At 35.1% G+C, this 21,483-nt stretch overlaps 1 protein-coding gene across 3 annotated transcripts in view; it reads right to left on the bottom strand.

Annotated features, from left to right (window-relative positions):
* DMXL2 (Dmx like 2) overlaps positions 1-21,483 on the bottom strand; it is a 152,286-nt gene that overhangs the window by 37,313 nt on the left and 93,490 nt on the right. For all 3 annotated transcript variants that reach the window (XM_042988851.1, XM_042988852.1, XM_042988853.1), the window contains 6 exons: positions 20,308-20,425; positions 14,229-14,348; positions 11,183-11,410; positions 7,398-9,074; positions 4,307-4,417; positions 286-455 (listed from right to left, as the gene is read on the bottom strand). In XM_042988851.1, coding sequence (XP_042844785.1) covers positions 286-455; positions 4,307-4,417; positions 7,398-9,074; positions 11,183-11,410; positions 14,229-14,348; positions 20,308-20,425 — 2,424 coding nt within the window. The remainder of the gene's footprint in view (positions 1-285; positions 456-4,306; positions 4,418-7,397; positions 9,075-11,182; positions 11,411-14,228; positions 14,349-20,307; positions 20,426-21,483) is intronic.

Raw genomic sequence — 21,483 nt, 5'->3', positions numbered from 1 at the left:
AAAAAGATTTTTGCATTTTCCCAAACTAGGAACCACCTCAACTGATAGCAGAACATAAGTAATTCTACAAATATTATAAACTCAGCATATATGGTAAAAGGCAACTGATACACTACATATTTTATAAAGTTCAAGTTTTTGGAATCTCCAAAACTTTTTATTTAAGAAATTTTTAAGATCTCAAGATGTACAAACTAATTCCCCACTACAGATTTTCTGGAACATGATATCTTTTATCCTTTAAGATTTTTTTTTTAATTTCAACATCCAATGAAGTAAAGTTACCTTTTCAATGCATCTTCGAAGAGTGTTAATATTCCTGACCCACCAACCTATTCCCATAGCTCTTAGCTCAGACCACTGAGGGTCCCCTCTCTGAATTGCCGGAATCATATTAATTAGTTCTTCCTCAGCCTCAGAATGAAAAGCCCAGGCAAAATGGCAGGTAGACACACCTAAATTAGAAATGCAAAATAATAACCTTCAGAACTATATCCAAAAATAACAAAAACAATTTTTCACATAGTCCTGTATTCACTCATCCTGGAGAAGAATTTTCAAGCAAAAAAAATGGGTGAAAGGAAGTCTTTTATCATTCAGGACTTTACACTCTAAGCTTCTAAATACAAGATCAATGGCAGGATACACAAAACTAAAATATCCATCTTTTTTCCAAAGTATTTGCTTTTTTTCTCTGCAAAACTAGAGACACCAAAACGTGATCACTGGAAAGATATTTGAACACTGAGTCATTTATACACACACACACACACACACACACACACACACACACACCAAATTTATCAACAGTGAAAGCTTTGGTCAAAATAAAATATCTTGGCCCTGTGTCTCTGGGTGTTTTTTCACAATGCCACTTGCTTGTAGACCATAATATGAATTTTAGTATTGAATACTGAAAACTGCCCCATTCATCCCTCTGGCCAAGGAACTAAGTATCGTTTTATAGTAAACTCTAACCTTCAAGAGAGTTCAAGGGAACAACAGTCAGGAGACACATTCCTCTGCCTTCAGCACCTCAGTTAAAAGTAGTTAAAGCTGCCAAATACTGATGGTATATGGCAAATTTGTTCCACCCTGGTAGAAGAATGACAGAGCTCTAGGCTGTATTAGAGGCAACAAAATGGGTTTAGTGACACCATCACACTTGGAAGTACAAGGAAGTTTATCAATAGTTTAACTATTGATAACACTTTATTCCACTTAGAGCAGGTGAAGAGGAAGCATGAGGGAAATGACACAGAGTGGTGACAGGTAAGTGAGAAAGCCCAGAAGAACCCACAGGAGCCTAGGAGCAAGCCTAAACTGGTCCAAGTAGCCATCTATATGGACCAGTTTTTGAAACAAAGACATGTCTGAGGTCAATGACAGTCACAACACAGGCTTCTCCATGCTATTAGACCATAGACATTACTACATATAATTTTTTCATTAACAACTACTATATAGACTTACAATATAGTTTTTCTAAACCTTACGGTTTCACAACAGTTCCTTTAGAAAGTATAAAGGCAAAAACTGGGGTACCTGGGTAGTTCAGTCGGTTAAGCATCTGACTCTTGACTTCAGCTCAGGTCATGGTCCCAGGGTCATGGGATGGAGCCTCATGTCAGGCTCCACGCTAAGCATGAAGCCTGCTTAAGATTCTCCTCTCCCTCTCCCTCTGCCTCTCTCCCCGCCGCGCGCGCGCGCGCGCGCGCACACACACACACACACACACACACACACACACACACACACACTTGCTCGCTCTCTCTCAAAAAAAAGAGAAAACTATTATGACCATTTTGAATAATAATCTTAACTCTTAAATTTCCCATTACTAACATTTATATACAACTGTGTTTGAAATCACATCACAAAAATCAATGCAACAAACCTTGTCACCATAAATTTAGGGGAAAATTGTCAAAATTTAAGAAACACCAATTTGTAGTTTTTCAGAACCTAAAAGGAAGATTAATTTTCTCATTTAAATCTTTGCCTGATTTAAGAAATAATCACTATATCAAATAACTCAAACTTTGCTTTAAAAGTTATTATTACATAGCAATGCATACAGTATACTTTTGATAACAGCAAATTTATAATATAAAGAATAATATAAAATATGTTACATTCTATACCCTTAAATGAAATTTAATTAGTTCAATTTTTGGTATGATTAAGAGAAAACAACAAAAAAACATATGTATGTCAGGGGAAATTAGGTTTGGAAAGCAAGATTAAAAGAGCAGTGAATATATTTGGAAGCCTAACTATTTATGTTTGTTTTAATATAAGCACTGTGTTATAAGTCATATACTCACAAGTAAAGCTGATGTTTCAGGAATATGTGCCATACAGTAATCCAGAAGATTTGCATACTTGTAACACACTGCCACACCCCCTGATTTGAGATACAAGGATTTATATCAGCCCCCTAATTTATAGATTAAAAAATCGTAACTACAGAGATTAAAGTGACCTGCCACATATCTTAATACTAAAAAAAAAAAAAAAAAAAAAAAAAAAAAAAAAAAAAAAAAAGATATTAAGAAGAAAAAAAACAGAGGAACAAACAGGCAGTTTTTTTGGTTTTGGTTTAAATAGCAGGCTATTCTTTGCAGTTTTTCCTTGTTCTTCTTAGCCTTTCTATCTATAGACTGGCTACTTAACTTTTCCCTGAGACCTATTCCCAAAGATCATCACCTGTAACACCAGTCACTTATCTCCAATATTTTAACTGTGTCAAAGAGAAAATGGAATTTAGCAAAGCTTTAGAAATTAGAGGTGTGTTAGATCTCCCTAGGAAAGTACATAATTGTTATTAAGTGATTCAGTACTATTTGACTATCATTTAAAATGAAAATTTAAAAGACCTTTGAGTTAACATTTTTTAAACCTATCCAAATGGCACAGATTGTTTAAAATGATAATATCAAGTGTTAAAAATGTGTTATTGAAATCATCAAACATCGCCTCTTGGAATGTAAATGAGTACAGTTTCTGTCTGTGGCAATACTTATCAAGAGTTATGAAATTTTACTCTTCAGTACAGAGAACAAACTGGTGGCTGCCAGAGGGGAGGTGGGTGGGGGAACAGGTGAAACACTTATCTTGATGAGCACTGAAAATTGTACAGAATTGATGAATCATTATATTGTACACCTGAAATTAAGATGGTATATTAATTATATTTGAATAAAAGATACTAAGATATAGTTATGTTCAGAGTTTAGAAAACTAGCCTGGCAATACTGTAAACTGTCAACCCAAACATTAAAAATAAAAACAACTACCTTTAAAAAAAAAAAAAGAGTTAAGAATTTTGAAGCCCTCTAATACTGTAACTCCATGATGGAAAAGTAACATGAGGAAATAATCAGATATACACATAAATATTTATATGCAAGGTTTTAAGGTCATTCATTACAGCGATAATTCAAATAGAAAAGAAAATCAGCAATATTTGTTTCAAAAATAAAGGACTGAATAGATGAAACACAGTTTAGAGACATGACAGAATATTAGACAGCTATTTAAAATCAAATTTTCAAAGAACATTTATGAGGGTAAAGGGTAAGTGTTATGGCCAAGAACAACAAACTATAAAGTCTGATATTCTAATTCCTTCAATACTAAAGCATTAATTATGAGACTGTGTCCAGGATGCTGGTTTAAAAAGAAACATAGCCTAATGAAAAATGCACTGGGCTGGGATTCTAATTCCAACTCTATTCACAAATAGCCTTCTATCCTAGGCGGGTCACTTTATAAAAAGTTTCATTTTTCAATCTGTAAATTAGGCAGCTGGTAGAAATCCTTACATCTCAAATCAGGGGGTGTGGCAATGTGCTACAAGTATGCAAAGCTACTGCATCTCTAGATGGCAGATATTCTTGGAACATCAGCTTTACTTGTGAGTACAGGACTTAAAATGCTTATACTAAGATAAACATAAAAAACACAGGGAAAAATTTACATATTTTTTAAAGAAAAGACATCAGATGTCACAGAAATTCAGGGCGACTTTGGGTTATGGCCTCAAGCTTATCAGGTTTACTCCTAGGCTACTACGACTTCAGCGAGTAAAAGCTGAGAAACTGAAATAGAAAAGTCATGGAACAGAGCTAAAAGATGCACATTAAAGTGGTTAAGTGGGTACTATGTGACAAGAAGATCTTAAGGCTAATGATAAATATGCATATAATGATTTAGCTAATTCTTATACACAAATATAAATCCAAGTATTTCATTTCAATATGAAATAAAAGTTGCACAAAGGTTCAGACAATGAGTTAAATACCTTGATGAAGTAGCTGTACTCGGTATAAAGGAGGCAGTGATGTCAAAAGGCATGTGTGCAAACGCATAGCTAATAAGTATCTCAAACCACACTCATCTAATGTGTCTCTTCCTATAAAGTAAGCAGAAAATATATTTAAGGAAATAGGTAACAAACCAATAAAAAAATTAGGAAATAAACATTAAATTCAGTAATAATATATACAAAATGTATGTTTGAGTGTATCCCTTTGTGAACACTTAAGTATATATATATATATATATATATATATATATATATATATATATATATAGTATATATAGAACATGTATCTTTACAAAAAAAAAATGTGTAAAGGCTAAAACTCCCAAATGAAAAATGACTGGAGAAAACATAATTGTCTATTAGTACAGGCAATAATAGTCATTATAGCTATTCATAATAAATGAAATCTTGAAATCCAATAAAGAATACATTAACTATAGTAAGCTAAGTATAATTTTAAAAAGCATTTCCTAGGTGAGATTTAAAAAATAGGAATTACATATCTAAAATGATATCATTATTATCGTTATTATCATTAATTAGGCAGTATCTTCTAGTTTGGTTAGCTCAACTGAAATATAGTACCATGAAAGATTTGAAATTTGATTCTCTAGGCTAGTTTTCCAGAGTTAAGGCTGAATCTTAACCTAATTCCACAAACTTACTCTTATTTACAAGTTGCATGAAGGTATGAAAGTATGGTGAGCTTAATCAAACTATAGCCACTGTTGGGAAAAAGCAATGCAAAACTATTAACAGCACCCAGCCCAGTAACTGCCACTTAGAAAGTGCTAAGAATGTTGAATCAAATAATATTTTCTAGAAGAAAATAAAATGTTTTAAATTCTCAAAGTTCAAGTTCCAGCTCTACTTCCCATTAGTTATATTCATTCACTCACTCATTCATTCATTCATTCATTCATTCATTCATTCAACAAATCAAGCATCTACTACAGGTGAGTCATAGTTTAGGTGCTGGGGATTTGGCAGTGAGTAAGAGGAAATCCTTCCTCTTATAGTGCTTATATTTTAGGACACAGAAACAACAAACAAAAAGTATCTGGTGGAAAGTTAATGCTATAGAGAGATAAAAAATAGGTTTGACAGAGAGTACTGGAGTAAGAAGGTTCTATTTTATCAAGTATAGCCAGGGAAGAACTTTCCAAGAAGATGATGTTTCAGCAGAAATCTGATGAGGTAAGGGAATGAGCCAGGCATAAATTTGGAAAAAGAGCATTCTACACAGAGGAAACAATATGTGCAAAGACCTTGAGACAGGAATGTGCGTAGTGTACTTTGTACATTGGCAAGGAGGCCAATGTAGTAGAATGAAAATGAACACAGGTCACACAGGGATCTCTGGCTTTTAGTCTAAAGTGAGATAGCAAGCCACTCATGTATGTTGAGCACCAGAGAGATTAAATGTGATTAATCACTGGATCCTATGTGAGAAGAGACTGAGGTGACAAGACTGAGGCAGTTTAGGAGACCATCAATAACCAGGCAAGAGGTGACAGTGACCTGGACCAGAGTGTTAACAGGAGAGGTGGTGAGAAATGACTGAATTCTGGATATGAAAGAACCAGTAGCATTTGTCAGGAGACTGGATATGGGGTGTGAAAGAAAAGAAAAGAGTCAGGAATGCCTCTAATTGCATTTAAAAGAATCCATTTACTTAGAATCTATTCACTGAGATGTGCAACATATTTAAACTCTGAGCTTCACTTCCCCACCTGTGAAATGGAGACATTAATTCCTGCCTTATCTACCTCATGAAAGTCCACTGTAACCAGGAAGAGCCATTTTTACACTGCCTAGCCAATCATATTGTTTTGTATCCGAAAGTTTAAACTGTTTTTCATGGATTGTGGTATATTTATCTTCTTAATATCCCAGAGTAAAAATTCTGATGTATATTAAATTTTCAAAAAAGGCTTAAGGCTATTCTGGGGAGAAGCTTGCTCTATTGCACACAATTTATCATAATAATCAGAATTTTTAAAATTAACACATTTAGAAAATAGGTCATAGAAAAACCTAAGGTCTCTAGTTATTCTAATCTACGAAGAGAAAACTTTGGAGATTTAAGTATATAAACCTATATGAAGAGAGATATTCCAGGTAGCTCTGAGGAACAGTCTTTTACCGTCAAATTTAGAAATCTTGTGAAAGAGTAAGGGTACAGGCTGGGAGGCAATGATTTATCCACATATGAACCCCAGTTCTGCCACTTACTACCTGTGTGATCTCATATGTCACTTCATCTCCCTAAGGATCAGTGTTTTCATCTACAAAATTTAGTATAATAATAGCTACCTACCAGAAGATTGTTGTGATAATTAAGTATGATAAAGTACATAAAGTGCCTGGCACATAGCCATTGTTCACTCCTCCACAATATTTACTGAATGAATGAATGATCAATAATTTTCGGTTTCCTTTGCTAATGCCATCATTTATAATCAACACAAATGCCATCATTTATAATTCAACTATCTGCATAAAAGAGAATGGAATCTAGTTTCAGGAGACAGCCAAAAATGTTCTGGTTTAGAGCAAATTAATCAAGACACACATTATAGTAAAATGTATAAAACCTCCTTCTCAAGAGACTTTTTGGAGAAATTAGGTAATTGTAAAAAAATATTTATACCTAGAAACGGTTGAGTTCATGGTCCCTATAAGTCTCATGGTTCAAGAGTAAAACTAACAAATGGTCCATTATTATTATTAAAAGTAAATAAAAATTAAAATAAGTCACAGGAGTCAATATGTTTGAAAAAACAAAAGACTACATATATCTAAAATCACACAAAACTTTCAGAGTAAAAACTCATACAAGAACACACACAAAGACATCAAAATTCATGAAATCATGTGCAAGTCACAGCCTACCCCAACTGTCTTTTCTTTTACAACTAATCATATTATTTAACAGTAACTGTTAGCTAGAGAAGTCTTTTCACTGCAAGGTTATAAAAAGACTGCAATTTAATACGTGAGTCACTATATAAATTATATAAATGGTTCTATTCATAACTTAATAAATTTTAGTGGGAATTTTTACCTGAATAACTCTTATCTCTGTTTTCATCAAGCTCGGTACTGGTGGTAGCCACTGTATCAGCCAAAGCTACAAGGAACATCTGCTCCAAACGGGTAAGGCCTGGTAGACTTGAGTGCATAAGGTGACTTGAAAGTACCCTAGCATGTTCTTGGCCAAAGTAAGCAGGTCCATATTGAGAAAGATTTATTACTTTTGATTTGTTTTCTCTCTTTTCTGGCTCTAAATCTATATCATCTGTTGTTATATCCTGGATTTGGAACAGCTCTGAATACTGATCTTCTGGTTCGCTTTTGGTAGGATCTTCATAGCCCTGTGGTATTTTTGTACTTTCTTCTGAAATTCTGTAGGTTGTATCTTGATCTGCAGCAAGCAGTGCATATAATGGTAGTGGAGGAATAGAATCTATCTCAGTATAATCTCGAGTACCATCCTTTCCTATGGTGACTGTATCCTTTGCTGTACTGCCACTAACGCTAATGGTTCGGGAAAGATGTCGCTTAGTTCCTTCTCCAGCATCAGCATCTCTAACTATTGCAACTTCACCTGCAATACATTTTACTAAATGAGAGAGAATAGCTTTAGCCCTTCTAACTTTCCCTAAATCCATCAATTCTAACAGCTGAGTTGGATGATACTGTGGGAGAGTAGGTGAAAGTACATGTGCAGCCTCAAATAAGCCACCATCTTGAACTACAGTTGGTGAACAAAAAACATCATCAGCAACAGCTGTTCCTTCAACGATGCTTTTTCTTGACAACATATTAGATTTAAAGGCAGAATGATCTTGTGTTACTGTCTCTTCTGCATAGGGACTATCAGCTTCAATGTCTCCAAATTTGACAGCATGCTTCCACTGTGCATATACGTGCATTTCACAATCCATTCCTACCACCAATATCCCATCTCTCACCCAGGAGAGAGAAACAGGCAGTGAAGGTGTACCATCCACAGAAGACACTAAGTCTATAGATCTAAGAAGAACCCACCTTGACCTAACTCCTTGCTTGATACTACCACCTAGTGGTAAAGTAATGACAGCTACTCCATCCTTACTATTGGTCTGCTCAGTCACAATTCCTGAAAGCCGCCCATACATGAAGATATTAGCGCCAACACCCACTGTGAGAATGTGGGAGCCATCTTCTTTTGATACCCAATCCAAATGTACTAAATGTTTGATATTCGGAATAAGGTATCTATCCTTGCTCAAAAGTGCATCTGATTTGCTGTACACAAATAGGTTACTGTCAACACTGACCCTTGAATCAAGTACACTCCCAACCTTGACCAAATCATCAAGATGAATTGTTTGTTCTAAAACCCATTCTGATCCTCCTGTAGATTCACATTCAAAGATGCAAACATGCATGGAAAATTCTTTAGAAACAAAACCATTGTGGTGGATAGGCTGTTTGTAAGCCACAGCAAGGCGACCTGTGTATGAACAGCTAACAGCAACTGGTCTTCCCACAATGCTCACTGTACTGCTATTATCTTCTCCTTCATCATTCATCAAGGGCCATCTCCTCCAATGGTAAGCTTCCTTCTCATCAATTTTACATTGCAGGCTGGTTTCCATACTACACTTCCAGAAGCGTACTTTATTGTCAGAACAAGTTGTAACCACTAAATAAGGTGCGAGGCATACTGGATAAATTGAAGAAGAACTCAGATGGCCTTAAAAAAGAAAAATCAGATAGTCATGACAATAGAACCATAAAATAAAATGCTAACAATCAAGTTCTAGAATGTGATAAATCCAAAGCCACTATAAGCTTCTTCATAATTCTGCAAACTCCCCTTAACTAGGAATTTACACTAAATGTCCACTGGCTAAAGTATCTATATGAAGCTTAAAGAGTCCAGTGGTGAAACAAAAATATGCAATAATCATCAATTAGTTTTTAGGTAATTATGTTTAAATGAGGTGAATATTCCATTAAAATAAAATTCAAACAATAAAACAAGTCAATCCTTAATCACTAAATCTGTTATCTGCTATAATTTATATATGCCTTCACTGGAATTCAGTCTCCATTTTTAATCATTTTCATCATAGATTTTTTTTTTCAATTTTTTTAATGTTTATTTTATTCTCGAGAGAGAGAGAGAGAGAGCAGGGGAGGGGCAGAGAGCGAGAGAGAGACAGACAGACAGAATCCAAAGCAGGCTCCAGGCTCTAAGCTGTGATCACAGAGCCCGACGCAGGGCTTGAACTCACGAACCATGAGATCATGATCTGAGCTGAAGTCAGAAGCTTAACCAACTGAGCCACCCAGCTTCCCCTTTCATCATAGATTTTTTTTTAAATATGAAATTTATTGTCAAATGGTTTCCATACAACACCCAGTGCTCATCCCAACAGGTGCCCTCCTCAATACCCATCACTCACCCTCTCTTCCCTCCCCCCCACCATCAACCCTCAGTTTGTTCTCAGTTTTTAAGAGTCTCTTATGGTTTGGCTCCCTCCCTCTCTAGCTTTTTTTTCCTTCCCCTCCCCCATGGTCTTCTGTTAAGTTTCCGAGGATCCACATAAGAGTGAAAACATATGGTATCTGTCTTTCTCCACGTGGATTCTTAAGTAGTCATTACAATTTCCCATTCAAATGTCCCTAATCTGCCCTCGAATAATCCAGACCCTCAATCTACCCCTACCATCAAAATGTTTTCAGACAGCTAAACAGACTGCTAGATCTCACCATTTTTACCAGGGTTAATTCATATTCTCTTAACAGTGAACCAGAATCCTCATATTTATTCCTGACTGCTGAAGGCTAACACCACACATCCACTGTCAACTATAACCTAAGGAGTAACAGTGATAAGGACTGGGTTCAGAAGACCTGGATTCAAGTTCTGGTCTATCAATACCTTTGCACAGTGAGAAAGCCACTTAAACATCTGAGCCTGTTCCATCTAAACAGTAGGAGTCATGTTACTACTTCCCTTGGAGTGTTACTGCCAATTAACACATTTAAAAGCATTTTATAAACCCCCTACAAAACAGAATTTATTTTTATCAATTCCAATAAACTTATTCTGAGTACATCCCAAACTTTCCAAATACTGTGGAAAATTCAAAAACTGGCCCATATCTGCACCAGCCACAAAAGCCCAGAGTAAACCATTAATGTCATCTTTCTAACTCTGAATTCAAACCTATTTTATGAATAAAAGAACCCTCATATTCAAAATCATTCACCAGTAACTGGAATAGGCTTGACCCTCCAATTTTAGTTCCCAAAAAATACTATTCTAGGAACTCTTCAATTATGGTTCTACAAGTGACAGATCATTTTAAATATACCTGCCCTCCAAATTGTGTTATCCACCTTGTTAAATTCAGTATCATTCTAGGCTAGCCAAACTATAATCTCATATCCTACATTTTTTCCCCAAAGTATCTGCCAATTCCTCTTCAAACTTATTTAATAGAAGTGACACATGATTAGCACAACATGAATGAAAAGGCTTAATTAAAAAAAAAGTTTTGATTATCTGCAAATGAATACATATGTTCTTTACAACTGTACTATCATACCATTCCTACTTATAGGAAATCATAGTGCAGGCAAGAAACTTCACATTAAAATATTTACATCATTTTCTGTCAGGCCGATTATCTTCATCACAGAAAACTTTCTAATAAAGACATATTTCTAAACATATTTGTCATTACCAGAAAATTACAATTGTCACCATAGCACATATTTCAGAAGGGTTTGTGCATTTCACGACTGAAGACCACTCTGAGCTGTGAATACCCAGTCTTAAAGTTACCTTACCTGCTGAAGGTGTTGCTCTTATTACTTCAACCCCTTCTGGGAGATCAAGAGGTTGGCTATATACCAGTCTAGAACTCAGAATAAGTTTACTAGCAGTTTGAAGATTGGCAATTGATGCAGAATGTGGCATGGGGCTCACACTAGGAGATGTTTCTGGAGAAGAGTCTACATTCTTCTGTCCAGGGACTGAAAGTAGACTCTCTGATGAAATACCTTCTGAAGCTTTAGCTTTGAAAATAAATTATGAAATATATTACTATCATCACTATATACATTAGCTAGAATAATACGTTGTTATCATTTAAGAAACATGGTTTTTTTTTAAAGTGCTTTGGAGACAAGGCCAATTTTTAGACTTTTGCTCAGTTACCCTGACAGATTTTTAACTATTTTACTATCACCAACTCCATCACACAGACAGACTTAATCACATGTAAAAGCTAGAAAAAAACCTCAAGTTATCTAGTCCAATGTTTTCAACCTTTAAAAAATATCAAAAGCTTGAGGTGGAACTTATTAACTTGCAGATTCCTGGGCCTCACCACACAAAGAATGATTCAGTTGTTTTGGGGTAGACCACAAAAATCTGTATTAATAAGCATCCCAGGTGTTTCTGAAACATAGCATCATGAATCAAACTTTGAGAAATAACAAGGTATTACCTCACATAGTAGATGAAAGAACTTAGGTTTGGAGAGCATAATGACTTTCCCAAAGCCATATAATTAGCTAGGAGCAAAGAAGACACTAAAACACCAGCCTCTTGACTACCAAGTGTTGCAACAAGATGATTTCAGAAACAAACACAAAAAATAAAGTTCTAAGCAATTTTAAGACATTATTAGTTGACTAGCTTTGTAAGATATATTGACCTTGATCTTCTTCCCAAGAGTTTCCAGCTTTTACATTAGAATGGAATATAAATCTCTAAGCAGATTCAGTTATCTGTGCTTCTGATACATGGGAGGGACACTCTGAATTGCATTTATTTATTTGTGTGCCTGTCTACTCCAATTAGACTATGACTTTATCAAGGGCAAGGATGATGCTTGCTTTGTATATTAATTGTAGATTAATAAGAGATGGTAAGTAATCCCCTTTTGCTTCTGGTGGATGGCAAATGTATCCATCTACTTTAGAATGGCAGACCACTAGATGAGAAATATAAAAACATTGTCCATAAAAGAGAATGAGACTACAAACTTGCATCAGTATTCAGCAGAAAAAAAGCACTACTCCTAGCTCTACCACTAACTAGATATGTTTCCTCACACAAGGCACCTGACCATCTCTGGTTATTTTCTCATCTGCAAAATAAGGTTGAACTATATTATTCCTCTTCCTGTAAACCAGGCAATTTTCTAATGTATATCTCATGCTAAGAAAGAAAATAAGAGCAAGAAAAAAAAACAAAGGCTGTAGAGCCAGAAAACCTGATTTTGAAACTTGGTCCTATGATAAACTAGACATGGGACTTGGTCAAGTTACTTAATATTATTCCATTAGTACACTGGAGATAATATCTATCTCACACATATAAAGTATTTATCTATCTCAGTGCCTGGCACTTGAAAGGTAGTCAACCTGTTCTTTCCCCATCTAAATTTAAAGCCCATAATTTCATTCTCTGCCAGGATTTTCAACACACTGATATATTCAAGTATAAGCCATGAATGACAATATATACTATATTAAATCTCTTGTGAACGTTAGAACCAAAAAGATAGAAGATGCTTCCTGTCATAGTTGAAGGGAGCATATTATTTGTTTGCCTCTACTGTAATCTTCTTATTTGTGACCTTCTACTACTATTAGAAACAGAGTAAGCAAGCAACTCTATACTAGCCCTGGCTTTAGGGGAATAGCAGTGGGAACACTTCCCTCATAAGCAGTGGGGACAGAAGGTATCACATTCTTCCCGTCCTACCACAAGGATCGGTTACTACCTCTATTAATCTCTTCAGAACTATTCCTGGTTCTGTGTCCAACTCCATTGTGTTAAAAATTCTCTTCCTGACAAGTTGGTTTAAGATCACTCTATTCTTCCATTTTTGCGAAACAATACGTAACACCAAGAATTAACTTCAGAACTTTCTTTTGAAAGAACTTTTGGATTCCTGCTGCCTCAAAATGATTAGGCTCAACTGGGCACAAGTAAAGTTTCTATCAAATCATTTGGCTTTTCTAACACTAGTTCATGGCCCAGTTAGAACAGCTATTTACAGTTATATGATAATGTGAATTACAAAGGGAATGAAAAAATATATATTAGTTGACTTGTATTTTAAATGTTTAATGTGTATAAAATCAGCTGAATAATAAAACCACCAGAAAAAATAAAGTCTTTTGAAAACTCTTAAGTATTCTGAGTTAACCAGTTTAAAGCAGCTACAGTTTGGTATGGCTATCTGTGCAGTTCATTTTAACAATGATCTCTCAAAAAGTAAAAGTTTGTTGTAAAAGAAAGATCCATGATCAATTTCTTTGCTTCATACTACAGATTTTCTAATATGCTATGAAATTAACATGAATGTGTACAGCAAAACCATGGCTAAAATAATGTATTGTTGGATTTCTTAACATTCTACACAGTTCTACTTATGAGCTTCAGATGTTCCATCATGTTTTTATAAACGGAAAATCTGCTTCTCAGAGTGATGCTAAAGCTAATGTATACTGTGTGTGCAGTGTGTATTAATCCACAGAAAAGCACAATATTAATTCTTTGGTAAAAACAGATTTATAGAAACAGTATCTAGAACAGTACCTAGAACAATTCAATAAATATTAACTGAAAAAAACAAATTGATCAAACTTTTTTAATAGATGTCTAACACACCCATGACTGGTTTGTTTTTATATTAACCTGTTTCATCAATTATGTATGATCTTGTAATTAAAATCTTGGCATATCCATACTTCAATCCAGCAACTCAATTTATAGCTCATTGGATCTTCATTTTAAAGGATTAATCAACCTAAAACATTCAGTAAAATGAATTCACTTCATATCATCTCTGCATACAAATATAATACAATTACTTACCTAAACATGCCTGTACAGATTTAAGATGAAGGTGCCACATATGGAGAATAGAGTAATTATTGCTGTCCTTTTCAATTACTACTAGAAAGAACTTTTCTGAAAACGGTGGTGGACGATATCCTATTGTTCAAAGGAAAAGTTTATTTAAGTTGTTTTTCTATTGGGTTAAAAGAAAGATACTTTTAAAAAACATCTCTTGATATATATACAAGTTAGGAAGAAGATGGCAGAATGGATATTTAGGAGCAATTATATTTCATTTTTATGTCAAAAGTTAGGTAGCTGTCAAAGACTAATGAGGCTATGTCAAAAGTACACAAAAGCCAATATGAAGGTATACCTATTGGTCAAAGATGGACAATTTGAGCATCAAAGAATAAGTGAATGCAATTTATTAGAACATATTGACTATAGAGAAAACCATGAGTTTATAAAAATACCAAAAGAGAAAGAAAGGGCACATAAGAGAAAAAGGAAAGGAAGGGCAAGAAAAAACAAAAGGAATGGAAGGAAGAGAAACAGGGGGAGAGAGGGAGGCAGAGAGAGGGAGGCAGAGAGAGGGAGGCAGAGAGAGGGAGGGAAGGAGAGAGAGAAAAGAAGAAAGACATAGAGCAAAAGGGGAAGAGAGTATGCAAGAGCATAGTCAGCTTCACTCGATGCCCCTCACAGTAACTGGGGCATTAACTCCTTATTTGGAAAATTGAAGTAACATTTATCTTGATTTTCCTATATGAAAATAGCATTAAAAAAATTAAAAGTCATGGGGAGGGGCAGTAGTGGTGATATAGAAAAGACTGTTTAGAAATTTCATGCATTTTTTTATGATAAGGCATTGTGGAAGTAATTTTCCCTGTTGACAATTTTATTTTTCATATACGAAAATGAGATCTACACAGAGCAAAAACTTTTTATATTTTTTCTTCTAATGTAGTTAACATATAATATTAACATTACATTAGTTTCAGGCATACAATATACTGATTCAACAACGCTATATATACTCCGTGCTCATCAAAATAAGCATACTCTTAATCCTTTTACCTATTTCACCAATCCTCCCACCTACCTCCTCTCTAGTAACCATCTATTTTCTATAGATAAGAGTTTGTTTTTTGGTTTGTCTCTTTTCTTCCCTTTGTTAGTTTGTTTCTTAAATTCCAGTTATGAGTGAAATCACATGTTATTTGTCTTTCTCTCACTGGCTTATTTCACTTAGCACCATACTCCCTAGTGCCAACCATATTGCTGGAAATAGCAAGATTTCATTCTTTTTCATGACTGAAAAATATTCTATTGTGTGTGTGTATGTATGTGTGTATGTATGTGTGTATATACATACATACACATACCACATCTTCTTTATCCACTCATCTATCAATGGACATCTGGGCTGCTTCCATATTTTGGCTATTATAAATGTTGCGATAAACATAGGGGTGCATATATCCTTTTGAATCAGTGTTTTCATATTCTTTCTGTAAATACTCAGTAGTATGATTATTGCATCATAGGCTAGCTCTGTTTTTAATTTTTTGAGGAACTTTCATACTTTTCCACAGTGGCTGTGCCAGTTTACATTCCTACTAACAATGCATGAGGGTTCCTTTTTCTCCACAACCTTGCCAACACTTGTTATTTCTTGTATTTTAGATTTTAGCCATTTTGACAGGTGTGAGGTGATATTATGGTTTTGATTTGCATTTCCTTGCTTATGAGTGATATTGAGCAAAAACTGTCTTTAAAAATGAAAACCCAGGGCGCCTGGGTGGCTCAGTCAGTTGAGCATCTGACTCTTGATTTTAGCTCAGGTCATGATCCCAGGGTTGTGGGACAGAGCCCTGTGTCGGGCTTCACACTAAGCACAGAGCCTGGCTAAGATTCTCTCCCTTTCTCCCTCTCTCTCTCTCTCTCTCTCTCTCTCTAAAATAAAATAAAAAGGAAAGAAAATCCATAATGACAACTCATTGACATTCAATGACAACTCAATGAGCACTGCTAGAGGTCTAATTGTGGTCTCTAAATACCACACCTCATTAAAAAGAACAGTTTGGAGGGATGACTCCATTTTTTCAAAGGATATCTGTAACCTGAGCTTAGGATGACTTATGGTGCCTGAAAGAAAGTAAACTAGCAAGAACAATGAGATTGTGTCAAAAGGACTCAGGACAAACTTGGACCAACTTGAACCAAACAACATCATATTCATCAGTAATACCTGCTGATAACTTGGGCACAAACTCCTTCCTCTGAAATTGCCAATTAAAGGGAAGGAGCTAAATACTTACCCTACATTTCCTAAAAATAACTCTGTATTTCAAAGTAACCAAATAGCTTCAGTTGATAAGGGAAAGCTTTTCTTTACAAATACTTTCCAGATAATAAATGAAAACTGGTAAGATTAGGAAAACATAACTTTTCAATCCTTAATGAAATAATGGAGTAAAAAACATTAATGGAAGAAACCATGATATAGTAGACAGGGTGTCTGGGTGGCTCAGTTGTCTGAATGTCCCACTTTTGCTTTTGGCTCAGGACATGATCTCACAGTTCATGGGATTGAGCCCTGCATTGGGCTCTGCATTGAGAGCACAGTGCATGCTTGGGAGACTTCTCCTTCTCTCACTGCCTGCCCCTCCCCTGCTCGTTCAGGCACTCTCTCTTAAAATAAATAAATAAACATTTTTTAAAAAGAAAAAGAGGGACACCTGGGTGGCTCAGTCGGTTGGGTGACCGACTTCGACTCAGGTCATGATCTCGCAGTTCGTGGGTTCGAGCCCCATGTCAGGCTCTGTGCTGAATGCTTGCTCAGAGCCTGGAGCCTGCTTAGGAGTCTGTGTCTCCTTCTGTCTCTACCCCTCCCCCACTTGGGCTCTGTCTCACTTTGTCTCTCAAAAATAAATAAATGTAAAAAGAAATTAAAAAAAAAGAAAAAGAAACCATGATATAGCAGATTGCTGGCAAATATTACACTGGAATCACCTATTATATGAATCTTCTGCATCTTAGCATCACTAAAAATGAGACTTCCTAAGTGATGTTCTTTCTTATGTCCTTCTATAAAGGACACAGCTTCACCTAGGAAGTTGAACCTGGATCTAATCAAATCTACAGAGGTAATTTGTACTTTACAGGAGAAAGTTTGAATGACACCGCAAGTAACTACTTAGAGAAATTGCTATAAAATAACTTTCTCTACATCAAGTGGCATAATGAGAGTATAAATGGGGGCGGGGTCACGTTAGTTTATTTATTTATTTATTTATTTATTTATTTATTTAAAAAAATTTTTTTTTTTAACGTTTATTTATTTTTGAGACAGAGACAGAGCATGAACAGGGGAGGAGCAGAGAGAGAGGGAGACACAGAATCTGAAACAGGCTCCAGGCTCTGAGCCATCAGCACAGAGCCCGACGCGGGGCTCAAACTCATGGACCGCGAGATCATGACCTGGGCTGAAGTCGGCCGCTTAACCAACTGAGCCACCCAGGCGCCCCACGTTAGTTTAAAATACTCTCAAAAATGAAATACAATGTGTGAACTTTGTTTGGATACAGATCCAAACAAATTAAAAAATAAATTTTGACATTTTTGAGACAACTGAATCAAGTTAACATGGGCTAGGTATTACACAATTCTGAGGAATTTTGTTATTTATCAATGTGATAAAAGCACTCATGTAAGAAGGTCATTTTTAGAAATGCATATGGAAGTACACAGGAGTGAAACAATATGATGACTAGGTTTGTTTTAAAATGTTTCAAGGGGCACCTGGGTGGCTCAGTCCAAGTATCCAACTCTTGATTTCGGCTCAGGTCATGATGTCACGGTTTCTGAGTTCAAGCCCCATGGTGGGCTCTGCACTGACAGCAGGGAGCCTGCTAGGGATCCTCTCTCTCCATCTCTCCCCACCCCTCCTCTCCTGTGTGCTCTCTCGCTCTCTCTCAAAACAAATAAATAAAACTTATAAAAATACAATAAAATAAAATATTCAGGAAAAAAGGAAAAGAAAATAGGATAGGTAAAGCAAGTGCAACAAAATCTTAAAATCTTTAGACTATGCACTCTACTTTTGTCTGTAATAGGCATTTTTCTTAATTAAAAGAAATTAAATTTTAATTAAAACTTAGAAAGTACAAAATAAGGTAGGGGCAGGAAAAAAAGAAAGTCTACCTATTAAGTCTTTTAAGAAAATAGCTTCAAAATCAAGAAGAATGTCAAAGAAATTTTGTACAACATCTAAAGGAAAACCAAGAAAGGCATTGGGAAATCCTTTGGCATAATTTTGCAATGACATAAAGAAATGTCAAAAGAGGGAAATAAAATATTTTTAAATTTAAGTCTTTCAATTAAAAATATTATAATAAAATACTTCCTATAAGCATTTTCTAGTAGACTGGCATGAATTTCTTGTTAGAAGTAGAATGATAAACAGTACCTAGGTCTGTTGGAAAGCATATAAAAGAGTTTAAATCTTTGTAAAGGTGAAATACTATGGAAAAGCACGTTTTAAATCTATAAAGCAGTAATTTTACACCCTAGTGAGAGTGAAATAAAACAATGTGACAACTAATAACTTTATCAAGAAGAAAAGTATTCAAATAAAAAGCAAAATACATAAGAGGAAAAAAATTACTAGTAAGCAGTGAAGATATGTTTAAGGTAAGCCTCATAGAAGATAAAAATTCATTCTTTCTTATTTTTCACTAAAGAAAAGGCACTTAACTGTATAAATTTGGTAGAAATACTGTACTGAAATATCTATATATACTTCTGTGATACAAGCTATACCAAGAAAATTAAATATGTCCATTTAGATACTTACAATCTATAACCAAATGAGATAAAACATCTGGAAACCTTTTGTAAACTAAAAGAATGTTCATCATATAAAATGCATTCTTAAAGTAGAATATGTCTTTCCTTCTTTCAAAAAGAAAGCATTCTATTTGTTCTATGTTCAAATACGTTCTACATTCAAAGAGAACATGACTGTTTTATAATTACAAAGTTCTGACTTTTAAAAGAAACATTTTAAGCTAAATAATAAAGTTTCAACTAACATCATATGGGGTCTATTCCTGAAAGCTCTTATGGAAAACTACTTTCTTCTGAAACACAAAAACAAATACAACACATCAGAGGGGGAAATTATGAGGTGGTACCTTTAATTCCCAGTGTATCTGAGGTTCCTGATCCAGCATACAAAACAATGTCTTACATTCTATATTCATCAATGGTCTCTAGCAATTTATTGGGGACTTTTAAAAACTTACACTAAGGGGCTCCTGGGTGGCTCAGTCGGTTAAGGGTCCAAATTTGGCTCAGGTCGTGATCTCACCATTTGTGAGTTTGAGCCCTGCATCAGCCTGTATGCTGACAGATGAGAGCCTGGAGTCTGCTTCAGATTCTGTGTCTCCCTCTCTCTCTGCCCCTCCCCTGCTCATACTCTGTGTCTTTCTCTCTCTCAAAAATAAACAAACATTAAAAAATTAAAAAAAAATACACTAAAATTAAATGGTTTGCTTAAGACACCACAGGGAACTTACTACCAATCAAAACAATTTACTTGTAGAATTGAACAATTAAAATTACTTTTTAAAACAGTTAAACTAGGTTTCATAACTAACATTTTCTTGGCAAAATCTAGGTCATCAATGAAACTATCTTTAAAAATGTAATTTTCGGGGCGCCTGAGCGGCTTGGTCGGTTAAGCATCTGACTTTGGCTCAGGTCATGATCTCACGGTCTGTGGGTTCAAGCCCCGCGTCGGGCTCTGTGCTGACAGCTCAGAGCCTGGAGCCTGTTTCAGACTCTGTGTCTCCCTCTCTCCGACCCTCCCCCGTTCATGCTCTGTCTCTGTCTCAAAAATAAATAAACGTTAAAAAAAAAAATTTAAAAAAAAATGTAATTTTCACTCACATGCCTTCTTCACAAACAAGCAATTTTTACAGAATCACATGGTATTATTTACTAAAAATTATGAGTGATGACTTTTGATATAAAGATCCACCCTCAATATAAATTTGGAGATTTTTTTTAATATTAAGGTATCAAAGTCAAGACTATTTTTTAAAAGTACCTTGTGATGGCTGAAAAAATATTTCTGTTTCCTTTTTCTCCATATCTTCCTTATGTGGTTTGTATCCTATAATGAAGTCTTCTTGAAACACATGAAGCAACTGTGTATTTGAGCCACACTACAAATATGAAAAAAAAATGAAGTTTTATCATTGAAATTCCCTATCTTCCACCCCTCATCTCCTAAGAACACTAATGTATAAGAAATAAATCTAACAATTTCTATTCTTTATTAACTGATGAATTAGAAAGGAAAAAGCAACAGGAAAAAAATCATTAAATCACCTGGGCAGAGAAAATTGCTTTAAAAGATGCTACAGCCCATAGCAGAATTGAATAATAATAAAAAGAAATGAACAGATCTGCTTCTGAATACACACATACACACACACACACAACCATAAGTGATCTATACAATTGGGAACTCAAAAATATCAGGTTCGTGACTGGCTGGAGAAGGCTATGCTGACTATGTAATAAGGTAACTGGTACAGGATTTACTTGGTTTTCCTAATTCCACTTGAGAACCCAAATAAATCCTCAAAGCATTCCCAGTCTGTCTAGAGGGAATTATGAGGGGCCCTATAACAGGCAGCTGAGTGACACATCTCTGGATTAATGTAGCTACATGTAGGTAACTAGGATTTCTAAAAGGAGGGATGACACATCACTGTGAGCTGCTACTGCTATGCTAAACGTGGTTTTGAACAATACAGAAAAAAAGATAAAAATAATCACAAATGGCTCCTTATAATCACAAAAGTGAGCTGAAATTCAAGGAAAGACTAAATACAAACAAAATCTTATTATGGAAGTGTGTCAAGATAATTGGATGGCTACCCCACAGATTTCAAGGAAGGAATGAATCTTCCTTGTGGGCTAAATCTTACAGAATAAAGGAAATCAACCTCTTTGCAAAGTACACAGAAATAAAAGAACTGTAAGGTTAGACTGACCCACAGAATTTTTAGGAAAGTTATATAGTATTTTTATCTCTCTCCAGCTAGAAACCAAAAATTCCTTCACATTTATAATTAAAACAAAAGGTAACCGCCCCAAAGGAAAAAAAAAATAAATGAAAAGGGAAGGGTGACGTCTTCATGGATATAAAAATCATACAGCACGTTGGGCCCACACCTAGAATGAGTTTTAAACTTTGTAATTTATAAGCCTAAGC

This window comes from Panthera tigris, chromosome B3, assembly GCF_018350195.1.
Source record: "Panthera tigris isolate Pti1 chromosome B3, P.tigris_Pti1_mat1.1, whole genome shotgun sequence".
NCBI classification, from domain to species: Eukaryota; Metazoa; Chordata; class Mammalia; order Carnivora; family Felidae; genus Panthera; species Panthera tigris.
The sequence above is the reverse complement of the archived record's forward strand: the minus strand, read 5'-3'. Positions and strand labels throughout refer to the sequence as shown.